This window comes from Camarhynchus parvulus, chromosome 3 (genome assembly GCF_901933205.1).
Source record: "Camarhynchus parvulus chromosome 3, STF_HiC, whole genome shotgun sequence".
In the NCBI taxonomy this organism is placed as follows: Eukaryota; Metazoa; Chordata; class Aves; order Passeriformes; family Thraupidae; genus Camarhynchus; species Camarhynchus parvulus.
Genome location: NC_044573.1, coordinates 27362676 through 27376638, shown reverse-complemented (window position 1 = coordinate 27376638; position 13963 = coordinate 27362676). Strand labels below are relative to the sequence as shown.

The window sequence follows — 13963 nt, the reverse complement described above, 5'->3', positions numbered from 1 at the left end:
AATCTAGTGGCAATTGGCCTTAGGGCTGCACTTCAGCCTGACTGAGGAGGAGCTGAGCCATCATGTTCTAAAGGCTTGGTCCTAGGCAGGGCTGGATATTTGACCAAAACTGTTCTAACTCTCTAGGACCAATGCAATTCATATGCTAAGCAGAGAACAGTCAGATAAATGACATTGGAAAAGCTGAGAGAGGTCGGCTGTGTAGTTGGACAGCTTTGATGTTTTCCACAGAGAGCCTGATCGTAGGCATTGCCAAAATTATTCAATTTTACCTCTGGACATATATCTGAGGGCAAAGCCCCATTCATGTATGTAAAGAACTTCATAAGAGTAAGAGTTTCTTGTCTTTTGGCACTTTTTTGTGTTATGGAAACAAAACCCAAGCCTATCCTGCAGCCAAAAGAGAAAGTAAACCAGGCAAGAACCCAAAAGTGAACAGCATGGTAGGAGGCTGCCTGTGCCTCTCTGTTCTGTGTTCAGGGGTTTGTGAGAACCTGCTGAGTACCAGAGCAGACCCACACACCGAGTGCCTGCATGACAGATGTGCCAGAATTCAGGGGAGGGTTGGTGGCCACAATACAGCCCTGTTGCCCCATTCCCTGACCAGGACCGTGCAGCTGAGCTGCATGGGAGCTGTCAGTCTGTGCTGGGAGAGCAGTGTGTCTGAGCCAGCTGGAACTTACTGCCTTCTGGAGAAATTTGTTCTTGTCACCCAACTCCCAACACATGCAAGTGTCTAATACCTGTTTGAACTTAATTTCTAGTCAAGAAACACTGTATTGTATGTATCCCATGTTTTGTGGGATGATTCAGTGTTGGAAGTGCATTTTCTTTTAAGAATGGGACTAAATAGCTACTTTGTTTCTTCCTAGGAGGATGGGAAAGTATCCCAATGTGTCTTTTCTCTGAGCTTCATTTTTTTATTTTTGCACGTAAATTATTTTGCACATTTCAGGGAAATTAGTTTTATTGCCCCCTACCTGCCCCCCCCAAAAAAGCAGACTGTTCAAATGTTTCTCTCAAAGAATATAAGCTCTGTAAGCCTCTTCTCTATTTCTCTGAATTTTCCCATTATTTTTATTGATGGAAGAATCAAAATAGAATGTAGCATTCCTGCACAGAATGTATTGGTCACATCAAGCCTGCTGCTGTTGTATTTTCCAGTCCCTTGCATCCTGTTTCTTGTGCAGGCTGCTGGTCCTGGCAGCTGCTGGTGCCAAGCTGAGCAGACATGCACTGAGGGATCTAAACCCTCAGCCAATTCCTCTGTGTGTGATTGCAATTTAATTAGCGCTCAGCAAGCTGCCTGAACAGGTGAAGTGATTATTTTTGGTATTTGTCCCTTTGTGCTGTCACTATTTTCTGAATAATTCCATAATTCTTCCTTACAATAAACTCCTCTCCATCTTGTTTCAAGAAGGCCAACAAACATAAACATTATTAAGTCTCTGTATGGAATGGGAAAGCACCTTTTGGTGTTGCCTAACACGTGTGAGAGTGTAGATAATGAAACAGTTCTGAAAGGTAGGATAAACAATCAACACTTATAGAGTCAGCATTCCCAAAAGCCAAAATGTTTGGATGGAAGTTTTAGTCATGATGGGAAGACAGTCTGCTCACGTGAGAGGACTTGTTTTCAGTTCCTTGCTTTTGTAGGTATACATGTGGTATATTATGCGTAGATAAATATTTATAATAAGCAAAAGAAATTTTTAAATATATATATTTAGATATATGTATATGATCCTGATAGAAAACTTCAGGCACTAGAGCCTTTGCATTGCTGTTGCTCTCCCTTCCTTCCCCCACACAGTATGTGTACAATTCCTCTGTTCTCTCTCTTTCCAGATGCAGCCAGTTGGACAGAAGCAGCCTTATGGTGCCACAAAAGTTGTCCAATGTCCATCTCAGGTAAAAGGGCTTCCTTGTTATTCTGTGATTTTATTTAGTCTTTGCAGAATTTCCAAATTTTCAAGTACTGTTGTTGTTTTCTGAAGTTTTTGGGAATGTGCGCTTGCCCAAGTTACTGCGCTGTTAAAAACGGACTGTTCCTAAAGTTCAGTGACACAGAGTCTTTATTTTCTATAGATGAAATGCTGAAAAAAAAGAACTTTTGACTAAATTTAGTTAAATCATCTCTGTCAGATTTTTTTTTGGCCAAAAGTATATCTAGGTAATCTGAATTTATTCATTGCAGGTATGATGTGTGTTATCAATATTCAAATCTGTGTCACCAATAAAATTGGATCCATATATTTTATATAATCTCGCTTTTCTGTGATTTGCCTCTGCTGCCACATTTTACTGATTTAGTCCCTGGAGCTGTCAGTAGTCAGGATTGGAGCATCTCATGTTCAAAGTACAGGTTCTTGTATGCTTTTGCATTTAAGCTCTGACTTCAATAATTTGATAGTGATAAAATATTACTGGCATCCAAAAGCTTCTGAGCATCAATTAAAATATCAAAGACATAGAATTTTATGGTTTGTTTGATGTTAGGTTTAAGGCAGGAGGTGGTGCTGTGCCTAGAGCATATCTAGAACATGGCTTCAGACCAGGGCTTAACTTTCCGGTCTAACCTGGTTTACTTCACTAATACAATGTTCATTCAGAAATTAATACTGTAAAGATTTTTTTCTCTCGGAAAATGTAGCCAGAAGACTTGAACGTCGGCTGATGTGTTTCCACTAGCTTTGTAAACATGCTCTCTTCACTCTGCAGGAAAATCCATACTTGTTTACATATAGAAATAGTAACTACTCATCTTCCCTGAGGACATCAAACCGCAGAGAAACACCTCAGGTATAGTAGGACTGTTTGCATCAATGGACTGGGTGTATTCCAGGGAGTGGGGCAGGTGGGTAAGAGTGTCTTGTAGCCTAAATAAACAGTGCTACCTGGGAAAACTAAATGCAAAACTCCAGCTCTTTACTTCTGTGCTTCACTAGATAGTCAGGTGCTTAATAGCAAATTCTCTCCTTGGTGCGTTCTTTAGAGGGTGGGTAAGGTAGGTGTGTTCAGCTAGCCTAAAGTGTGTCTTGCCTTCAATGGTAAGAGCCTGTGTTAAAGATCTGGATAAAAATGTTATTTTCCCTGGGATAAGAAGATAGTGAAAGTGGGGCTATTTTGTCCTACTATGGAAGAAACTAGATTTAGGTCTGATTTAGTCTTGTTCATTGCCATAATAAAACTGAAGAATGTGGTTGTTTTTCGTTTATTTTTTTTATGAGATACTTTCAGATTAGATGTGTGGAGAAAAGGACCCATGATTGTGTTTTTAAGTCAGAGTACTCTGATTTTGAGCAGAACTTGGTGTTCCCAAGCAGGAACAGAGTTGCTAATGTTCATTTTCATGCCTCAGAACACAGTGCCTAGACCATTTAGACAAAATGGCCTGTTTGTAACTGGAGTTGTAAGATGCATTTCTGTTCACATTTTAATATAGTGCCATCTGTTTGTTGGTTACTTGGGGTGTACAGACCTTGCCATGAGGCAAGGGTACCTACCACTCTGATTTTTGGAAATAGCTGTAGTGTTGGAGGTGTTAAGGACGTAAGAAGCAATACTATGTTATGTTTGTGGTTGTTTTGTTGGGTTTTTAAATTAAAAATTAAAAACCCAATCCAGAAAAATGCAACAAGACATACAAGTATCATTTCCTTAGGCAAGTTAGCCTACTTAAGGAATACTGTAGAGAGATTTGGAGCCAAAACACATCTTTGAGTCTTGTGTGATGGTTTGCCCTGGTATATTGATGGTCAGCCCTTCACTAACAGTAGACTTTGGGGGTATTTCTGTCAGTAGGCTACAACCCAAAAGAGCCAGGAGGGCAGACTCCTGGCTGCACATACAGGACTGCATACACAGAAGGCAGGCTCATGGCCTGCTGAAAGTGGTATGGTTTTGTGCTAGGATATTTCAGGGATGTTCAAACAGTTTCTTGCAAAAGATATTCAGGGTATGGGCACACCAAATGTTACATAGCTGAGAGCAACATGGCTTAGAGTCTAAAACAACTGGCCCCACTGGTAGGTAAGAGTTGTGCTGCACTCATAAGGCTGCACGACTTCTGAGCAGGCTGAGTTTGCGTCTGCCTTCAAAAGGCACAGACTGAGAGCAGACTGAGCTGGCTAGTTGTATACAAAGTATGTGGGAATTCCATTAATCTAATACTCTGAGATGTAAATAGTTTACCATGACCAGAATAGAGTGAGACTGATGTGAAGTCTTGCCCTGTCTTTGCAGGAGAGGAGTTATGGAACAAATATTCCCTGTCCTGACCGGGATCCCTCTGATACAGTTCCAGTTTCAGGTACAGTACTATGCCTTTTTGTCATAGAGCCACTTCATTTGATGACAGAAGGAGAACAGAACTGGGTTTACTCAGGGGAGGTACTCTTTTCTTTGCAGAAGTACACTTTGTTGACTGTGGTTTTTAAGAGTCTTTTCGGAACAATGTGAGTGGTTGTATAGCAACATGCAAGTTCACTACCTCAATGGTGATGAGAGTTTATGCAGCTGCATCTTCCATGCACAAACAAAGAAGTGACAGTGGAAAAGATATGAGGCAGTCAGGTCCTTCATTTCCAGGGGAAAAAAAAACTGTAGGGGGCTCTTGTTAATGAGTCTGAGGTGCAAAAACCCACATGGAGTTCCTTGGGTAGGTTTTGTTGTTCCTCAGAATCTATGATGGTTCTAAATATCCACTCTGTGCTGGCACCAGAGCTGTGCCTGCTTTTCAGTCATTTTCACTAGTTAAAAGAAATTTGAGGAAGAACAAATGCAAGACTGGAATCTTGCTGTGTCCTTTGTCACTGTAGCTACTGCCCAGCTATGGTACCCATAATAATTTGTGATTTGATGCCTATCAGTCTCTGCCATTCTCAACTGATGCTGTCATGAATATTAAAAATACTGTCTTTGCAATGATTTATTATGCTTATTCTGAGGAAAACATTTAATAACCTTCAAAATTTGTAGTTTTCTTTTGTTCTTTCCCTTACACTACCTTTGTTTTTGTTTTTTTTTAGTTCATAATTTGAAACCAGCAGATATTCGAGTGATTGCTGCCGTGGGAGATTCACTCACAGTAAGTAAAGATCACTAGATAGCCATTGCAATGAAAAATTTCTGATTTTTTAACCTGGGAAATGGTATACATACCATGCCCTATTGAGCCAAACATGTTTTTCATATTTTTTTCCATACTCCACCTTGGCTGATTGATAATCAGATCATGAATCTAATCTGAGTGCAAAGTTCCCATTTGAAGTCCACAAGTGTCACACAAGGAAGAAGTGTAAGATTAGATTTTGTAGCAGCAAAGCTATTTTGCTGGAGTGGACTTGCAACAATTGCTTTTCTTTACAATTTCTTTTGATTTTTCGGCAGCTCCCAAGGTATTGACCCTCAAAGCTATTAGTGAGCAACTTGAAGAAAAAAAAGTTCTGCATCTGATGGTGTATATCTGTGTATCTATATAATATGAACAATATGTATATGATAATACGAAAGCCTATAAAGCCATAGTGATTCATACTAACTAAATATATGATTAAAATTGCAATAGAACATCAGGTGTGTCGAGTGGAACTTGCCTTGAGATTTTTTTATTTTAACACTATTCCTTACACTATGTAAGCTCATTACCCCTAGACTGGTTGTGATTCTCCAATCAGTGGTGACTGCTTTACTGCTCATATAATAATTCATGTTTCCTACATGTTCTGTGCTAATTATCACATTAAATCCTTGTAGTTTTTTTCCTTGGAGAAACTGGGAAAGACATAAAATCACTGTACAACTTTTTAATGTGAGGAACATTATAATAAATTATTAATTCAGAACAACTGCTGTCATATTTATTCCTTATGTAAATTTAAATTATATTAGTATTTTGAACATTCTCAAGTAATTTTCCCCCACTTGATCTAATCATGAAGTTGATAGAAGAGGGTAACTCACTGGAGTGGGGTTAAAATACCTTCAGCCTTTGAACTTCTTGAGAACAGGAATCTGTTCTATTTTGGGAAGATGACGTAGATTGCTTCATTAATATGCTTTTAAGTTATTCTCAGTAGGATCAGTCAGAGAAATAGTTACTGTAGCAATGCTTATTTTCTGAAGGTGAACTCTTCTTCCTCCAGGCAGCTAATGGGGCAGGATCCAGACCCCATGATGTTCTGGATGTCCTGACTCAGTACCGAGGTCTTTCTTGGAGGTGAGTCCCAGAAATCTTCCCCTCCATGGGAGGGAATCCATTTTCTCCAGTTTTGATCAATATAGTTGGTTTTGTAGCAAATGAAGGCTTGTGCAAACTGGATTTGATGTCACGTTTTGCATGACAGCACATGGTTGTACTATTGCTCATGATAAAAAATGGTTATATATTACTCATGATAAAAAATACTCCAACTAGTGGTTATCTAGAGTACAATGTAGCATGGCTGGAACAGACCTGGGTACACGGAAAAATGGGGTCCTTGTTAAGTTCTTTTTCAATCTCATAGTTGTAGGAGACCCTGGAACATGGTCTTCTAAACTCCATTGCCATTGCATCACTTGCTCATTCTGCATTTCTGTCCCTGCTCTTTCTGTACCCTGTCTGTTCTTGCCCAGTTGTGGCCCACATCACCCATCTGTCTTATTTAAAATTGGTGGTTGTTGGAACTTGGTACATCCCTCCGGGTGTCCAGAGTTGCCGAGGACCCCGCCGGGGGGCTCGGAGACCCTGGCACGCAGCCCAAAACAGCTGGGGATTTGATTTTTGACCCCTGGAGCAAGTTGCCAGCTTTATATGAGGACCTGGAAGTCACAGAGGTTTGAATAGTATAATAATAAAATTATCACAGGGTGAAAATGTAGATTTTAGGATTTTTGGTATGGGGGTTATGGGGACAAGATGGAGGAACTTGGGCATGTCTAGCCTTTCTTCTTCTTCTTGTCTCCATTTTCTGCAGTGATGTTGACACTTTCGGATTGGTGTATAGTAGAAGTGCACTGTCTAACATTGGTGATAGGTATAGGGAATTAAGTGTAAATATGTTATATAGTATAAGTATAAAAAGACAACACCGCCTCAGGGGTGGTCAGAGTGCTGTGGCTGCCCTGCTGAGCAGACCTTGGCTGGGCAGAAAGAAAATTTTATAGATAAGAATAAACAACCTCAAGACCGAAAAGTGAACAGTCCAGACTTGTTCTTCAGTTGCACGGATCGAAGCAGAGACATCCTACGCATCTCGGGGCAGCAATTATCAACCAGCCACCCAAGAGGTGGTCTACAAAAAATCTTTTCTGCTGTTGTTTCATATGCAGTATCTCTTTCCTTGATCCTTTCCCAGTATTGCTTACATCATGGAGCACAGTTTATCAATTATGAGTCAATACAAGCTTTTACATATGCATGTTGTTAGACACACCAAAAGACTCTGGAGAAAGGCAGTCATGCTCACTTGTGAATCTGCAACTGTATCATTTAATACCAATCTTGTCAGGCTGATCTTCTGTTCATCTTTTTTTACCAATCACTGCAACTTTAGAAGAAGTTTAAACACATTCACAGAATCATAGGATGGTCTGGGTTAGAAGGTACCTTAAGATCATCTGGTTCCAACCCCCATGCCATGGGCAGTGCCACTTTGCACTAGACCAGGGTGCCACCATCTAGCTTGGCCTCAAGCACTTCCATTTGCACTTCAAATCTGTTCCAGATTAAAGGGTCACTATAGAGATGTTCTAAGTCAAACATTTTATATTTTGATCTTTAACAGAAATCCATTGAGGTTTTTTTTTTGCAACAAGTATGCCAGAAATTTTTTTCAGCATGAAGGAGAATAAAGAGCACACGGACATAATGGTGAATTTCACCAGTCTAGAAGTATTCTTCCAGTTGAGTGAAATGTGAGCGGGGGGAAGGCAATAGGGAAAGGCAAAGGTATTGATTTTACTTATCACTCTGAAGTATATGCTTTTAGAACTTTCTATTTTGGTTAGATATGTGAACTAAAAATGGAAGCTATAAACATTTTAATGTGTGCAACTGTAGCAAAGGTGGCAGCCTTGAAAAAATCACATTTCTTTCAGCTGGGTTAAAAAATATGCCAAAACACATGAAAGAGTTGAAAGGAGAGCTGCCTGTACAGGGCTTCTAGTATGACTGTACTGCTGGAGCTGAGTGTCTCTGATTTGGGGACGGGCACCCAGGGCGCGGTGGGCTCAGCAGAGCCAGCAGCAGGCTCTGTACCTGTGCAGTAACCCCAAAAGGGGGCACTCTCCTACCTTGTCCATTGCCTTGCCGAGCCCATCGGACCTTACCAACCTTTTTCTCTGTTCTTTCTTCTTAACAGTGTTGGAGGAAATGAAAACATAAGCACAGTTACGACACTACCAAGTAAGTGGCTTTTTCTGTAAATTTGATAAATATGTGGTGCTGTTTTTTATTCAAATACCTAAAAGGAGACAGGAGAAAAGGGTTAAAATTGGTAGTGTGACACAAGCAATCCCTTTGGGTTTAATGTCCACTGCTGAGTAAAAGTTGCTTAGCAGCCAGGCTGTAATATGCTGTGCATGACTTAACTATGTGTTTTGTAATTCCTAGCTTTTTGTTGTTTCAGTATTCTTCTGTTGGTTTTACTTCTGTCTACAATGTGTTTGGTCACAGATGAATCAAAGGTCTTAGCTCATAGCCTAAAGAAACTATTTTGACTATATGGGAAAGTTGTTTTAGGCAGGGGCAGAATCACATTACAAGATCAGATTTTGCATGCTTTTTAAAGGTCAGGACATTTTAGATCTGAGGTGTTTGTAAGGCTGGTTTGTAACCTAAGATCTAGAAGGGAATCTGGGGTCTTTGGGGTTAATACATCTGGGGCCATCAGGCTAAAGGATTTGATTCCAACCTGTCTGCAGTTAGAGCATGATGACATGAGGTTCTCCTGCCTGAGTATACGGTTACCCAGCCTTGCTTGCCAGGCAAAATGGCATTGCTAGCCAAGATGGTTGTGTTAGGTCATGAGATATCTGAATTCATGAAATTCAGAAATCTTGAAGACAGGGAAATGGTTGTATGGTGATGAATCTCCATGTTTATTATACTTAAAGGTTGAATTTTTTTTTAATAGCTATCTCCTAAAGCTTTTTAATGGTCTTTTACTAAAATCTAACCTTTATTGTCTCATTTGTTACCTGCTGCAGGAAACAATATTTCAGGGTTCTGTCTCTTTCTGCAGATATTCTTCGTGAGTTCAACCCATCCTTGGTAGGGTATTCCATTGGCACTGGAACACAGAATTCAAAAAATGCCTCATTAAACCAAGCTGTGGCCGGAGCTTGTGCAGAGTAAGAGAAAACTTTTAATTTTAACAGGAATTTGATTTTTTTCTGTAAAATTCCTTGTGACTAAAAAAGACCCAAACTCTGGACTTTGGCAGGAGCACAGTAAATCTAATAGGCAAATATTTTTTAATCCTAACTTTGGCATGAAGGCGAAGAAATGTGATGAGGACTTTGACAAGGATTAGAAACACTGCAAATAAATTAGCAACAAAAGCAATACTTTCTCTGTTATTTTCAGCCAAGAAAGCCACAGCATTTTACGGGCGCTGCTCAGAAAGCTGTCCTGTTGTGAGTCAGACAAAAGATATCTCCACTTTATAGGAGGTATATTCAAACCCTCTTGCCATCAGGACAAAGAGTTTGTGTAGAGACTGAGAAAGTTGTGGATTGTTTGATTCCTGGTCTGCCATAGCTGGGAATTAACTAGAGATCACTATGCACCCTCTTCAGTGCACTTCATATCCTATTTTTTTCCACTGGTAACTGTTGTTGTGAGACCTACTTCAGTGCCTTGAGGCTGTATAATAACACTGGTATGAGCACAGACGCTTCTGAGCTATGTCTATTGATAGCGTCTGTCTGATGGTGGGAAAAGTGCATTTTCTATATAGTTGGTAAAAGAGTAACTATGCAGCATTTGCAAAGTAGCCCAATGCCTGTTGGATGCTAATTATTTTCTCTTTTTTCTTTTTCCATCACTGTCTCAAAACATATCCTTTGTTGGCTATATTATATATTCCATTCAATGACAATTGGACTTTCTTTGGAGTTTTTTGGTTTTTAATGTCCATTAGTCAGCTTTCCTCTTTGCCTTGTTATCTATGCAGGATTCTTTCTTTAAATTTTTATTAATGTATTTTATTATTTTATTTTTCTTTTATTTTTAGGGATGTTCCTGAACAGGTTAGGAGACTGGTGGACCGCATGAAGAATGATTCTGTGAGTTCAAAATGTCATGAATATCTTTAGAATGAAGTGATATAGCATCATTAGTTTCTACAGCATGAAACTTCCCAGTGCAGAGTGTGAGTTCAGCACAAAATAATCTATAGCTTAATCTTAAATGAATTTGTGCCAGTATATGATAGCTACTATCAAACCCAGATAATTGTAACCTTTTCATCATTTTTACTGGAAGTGGCTGTAAATGCAGTGCTGTTGCTTCTGCTTCCAACCCGTGTCACCCTGTAAGATAACAGAACCCTTTCTCTGTGAGGATTTTGCTGTGGTGCTATTAATTATCTTGTAAGCGGGTGGTTTCTCCAGAAAAAATGGTACATGCTAGGATGTTGAGGGCAAGCTTTTCAAGTAGCAAATTGTGTGGAGTGAGCATGTGATGTGAGGAAGGGACTTGTTTTCTAAAAAAACAAATTAGTCCCTTCTATCATCTAGTCAGCAGCTGATTTTTGAGATACACATTCATTGTTATGAGTTATTTGATTAATGGTCTGTAAAATACACATTAGGTTGAGGATTGCTTGCATATTTCTCACCTCAGCTCGTGCTTTGAATGTTTGCTATTTGTAATTTGACAAATGTGCTATGCAATTAGTGACCTAAGTTACACTATAATAGTTTGGCTTTCCAATGGTGCAGCTGGAAAGCAGCCAAAAAGCCTTCAAGGTATCTGTGCGCATGTTTAGTGTAAATACTCTGGTGTGTACATATTGGCAAAAATATTTGCAGTACTTTCCTTCTTGGTTCACTTTCTTGTAAACAAGATTTCCATCTGATATGAGATTAAAAGGAGCAGCAACTAACAATGAACGGTTGGATGGTTTTCATTCAAAGTTTCTAAGCGCTACTCTGCCAAATTTATTGCCCTGAGAATGTTAACAGAAATGTATGGAAATATCTTTTATTTAGGTAATAATTGTTTTTATATAACTAGTGAAGTTCCTTCGGATGAGAAAGCCTGCTCATGGTGGAGATCATATATCTTTAAGAGATCTTTTTTACTCCCACTTTTTAAAACACTTGTTGAGTGCAGAAGGGAGTTTCTCCCTCTTTTTGATTTTTTTTTTTACATTTTGAGACCAAACTACTGAACAGTGTGTTTACTAGCACGGATATGTTGCCTCCAGCCTCTGAAGAAAGATGTTTTTAAACCACTGGAGGCTGATGCACTATTGGTGCTTTTCTTACTGTTGCTTTGCACTGAAATTAAAGCATTAGAATATTGAGCACAACATCCACGACATGCTACTAAGCATGTTTGAACCTTTCTCAAAGCTAAGAAGGTGTTTATTTACTGTAGCATAATTACCTTGATTTAGCTGGCTATCCCTTTGCAAAATCCTTGCAGAAACAAAAAGTGCTGCAATATTTTGCCATTATTGTTAGATAGAGTTAATATTGCCCCACTGTTCTTTGCAGTTTATCTGTCAGCAAGTCTGAAATGTGTTGTCCCCCAGGGTTTACCAGCAGGATAGCTGCATTATTTATCACACAGTAAAACACATACCATAATTTTTGCATGAAGATATATTTCTAGGACTGCAGGAAGAGTCACCCTGTATGCACAAGATATTACTAAGAAAAGCATACAGATAGATTTTGAGCAACGGTTTACTGAAGCAAATAATTTGATGCCATTGATATTGTAATTCTGATTTAGATCACAACAGCTTCTACATCTTCAGTCATGACTACAAACTTGTTTTTGTTGTGGATGCCTAGGGAATGACAGCCACTCCGAGAAATGGGAAATTTGTGTTTAGTATGTTGCTGGCATCTCCCTCCTTTTCTTTTTTTACTTAAAAACTTCTGTTCCATCTCCTTCTCTGTGTAGAAAATAGATTTCCAGAATGACTGGAAGCTCATAACACTTTTCATAGGAGGAAATGACCTCTGCAAAGTCTGCGAGAATCCAGTAAGTTCCCTGCAGCAGGAGCTGGGCCACTCGAGCCACGAGGTCTTTATGCATTGCAGGGGGTAAGAGGGAGGAACTCGGTGGGTGGGACCAAAGTAGCATTGGTCTTACTCTCTGTACTGAGACCTTCAGGTGGCTCAGCATAGTGCATAGTGTTAGAGATACCTTTAGAACACCTGTAAATTACATAATTGTTGAGACTTTTTTGCTGCTAACTAGGATAACTTTTTGTTGCATAGCGACTTTACCTCCTGTAGATAAAATGCCAAGTGTTTTTACTCCTCTTTGCTTTGTCCCACTCTTTAGTCTTACTTGGTACTCTCAATATTTTTTTCTGTGCTATGGGAAAAGTTCTAAGCACAGCTCATTCTAATTCAATTATATGTAATGTAGTGTGTATATATATATATATCTATATATATATATATATAAAGCCATACATATATATAGCCTTTGGTATGTGTGATTGCAGGGGAGGTGAAAGGCTGTGGCAGACTTCTCACTTAGTGATGAGGGTTACCTACTCACCAGCAGTTGAGCATGTGCTTGTCATCCTTCATGATTAATTTTGGATGAGGAAGAACAGCAAAGCAGCATAGTAAGATGGTTATAAAACAAGGAAGGAGCAAATTAAGCATTCCTACCTCCTGCTGTCAACCCAAACACGAAGTGCCTGTTCACATGACTGGGGTGGGTGGCAAGGAGAGAGCATGTGTGCATCCAAGGATCACAGCAATCTTTGTGTGGCACAAGTACAAATAGTACCAACCACAGCACTCTTGGTGAGCTGTGACTTAGGAAATGAATAAGGGATCTGAGCTGTCTGCTTCTATAGAGTAGGCAAATGGGGCTCTCAATCAACTTCTGCATGAAATTGAATGACAGAGAAAAAAGGCTGAAAATAAGACAGGCATTTCTCGTAAGAAAGTTTATGTGACTGTTGTAGTCCCACAAGTGAAAAAATAAGTGTTGGATTACTTAAGACAATGAAATTAGAGTGTTTAAACCATTAAAATGGACCAAGGAAATTTTAGCACTGAAAGACGAGCATATGAAGTGATTTCATTCCCAGCTAAACACATAAGTTTTGCCAGTTATTATTTGTGGCAGGCAAGGAGCATATAGGAGACATGTTCTAATATTCCATACAGCAGAAATTAGCTTACTTTTACACAAATTATTCTCTCCCATATATGGCCCCTGTTAATGAGTTGTTAGCTGAGCTTTTAAGACCAGCGCAAGCAAGCCTAGGAATTGAGGATGTTGTGATGTCTGATAATACCCTGTGAATTTTCATCCTCACTGGTATCCAGGAGCCACTAGTTCTTTCCTTACCAGTGAGATAGCTGTGATGGGAAGGAAGAAAAGCAGAGACAGGACCGTTTTGCCTATGACTCTGTTACTTTTGACCCAAAAGTTAGAAACATAAACACTACTGCGAGACACTCAAGCTAGTCATTCTTGTCCCTGCCTGAGTAAACTAATAATAAAATTCAACCCTCTTGCTTTAACAGGTACACTATTCTCCTGAAAATTACACCTACAATATACAAATAGCTTTGGACTTACTTCACAAAGAGGTAAAACAAACTTTTCTAGTATGTTGGAGCAGGGATTTTCTGTTCTGTTTGTAAAGAAGTCACTAATAATTGATTAAGAATTTATTTCCTTGCTTTCATCTGCAGAGTACTACTGTATCCAGAGGTGTTTGCTTACAGGAAAATCTTTGTGAAAGGCAAAAAGAGCTGGTGAAACTTT

At 39.3% G+C, this 13963-nt stretch overlaps 1 protein-coding gene across 1 annotated transcript in view; it reads left to right on the top strand.

Moving 5' to 3' along the window:
• PLB1 (phospholipase B1) overlaps positions 1 to 13963 on the top strand; it is a 93718-nt gene that overhangs the window by 18904 nt on the left and 60851 nt on the right. Inside the window, exons 16-25 of the mRNA XM_030945881.1 lie at positions 1849 to 1911; positions 2722 to 2802; positions 4246 to 4312; positions 5031 to 5089; positions 6147 to 6220; positions 8346 to 8389; positions 9228 to 9336; positions 10221 to 10272; positions 12125 to 12205; positions 13720 to 13785. Coding sequence (XP_030801741.1) covers positions 1849 to 1911; positions 2722 to 2802; positions 4246 to 4312; positions 5031 to 5089; positions 6147 to 6220; positions 8346 to 8389; positions 9228 to 9336; positions 10221 to 10272; positions 12125 to 12205; positions 13720 to 13785 — 696 coding nt within the window. The remainder of the gene's footprint in view (positions 1 to 1848; positions 1912 to 2721; positions 2803 to 4245; positions 4313 to 5030; positions 5090 to 6146; positions 6221 to 8345; positions 8390 to 9227; positions 9337 to 10220; positions 10273 to 12124; positions 12206 to 13719; positions 13786 to 13963) is intronic.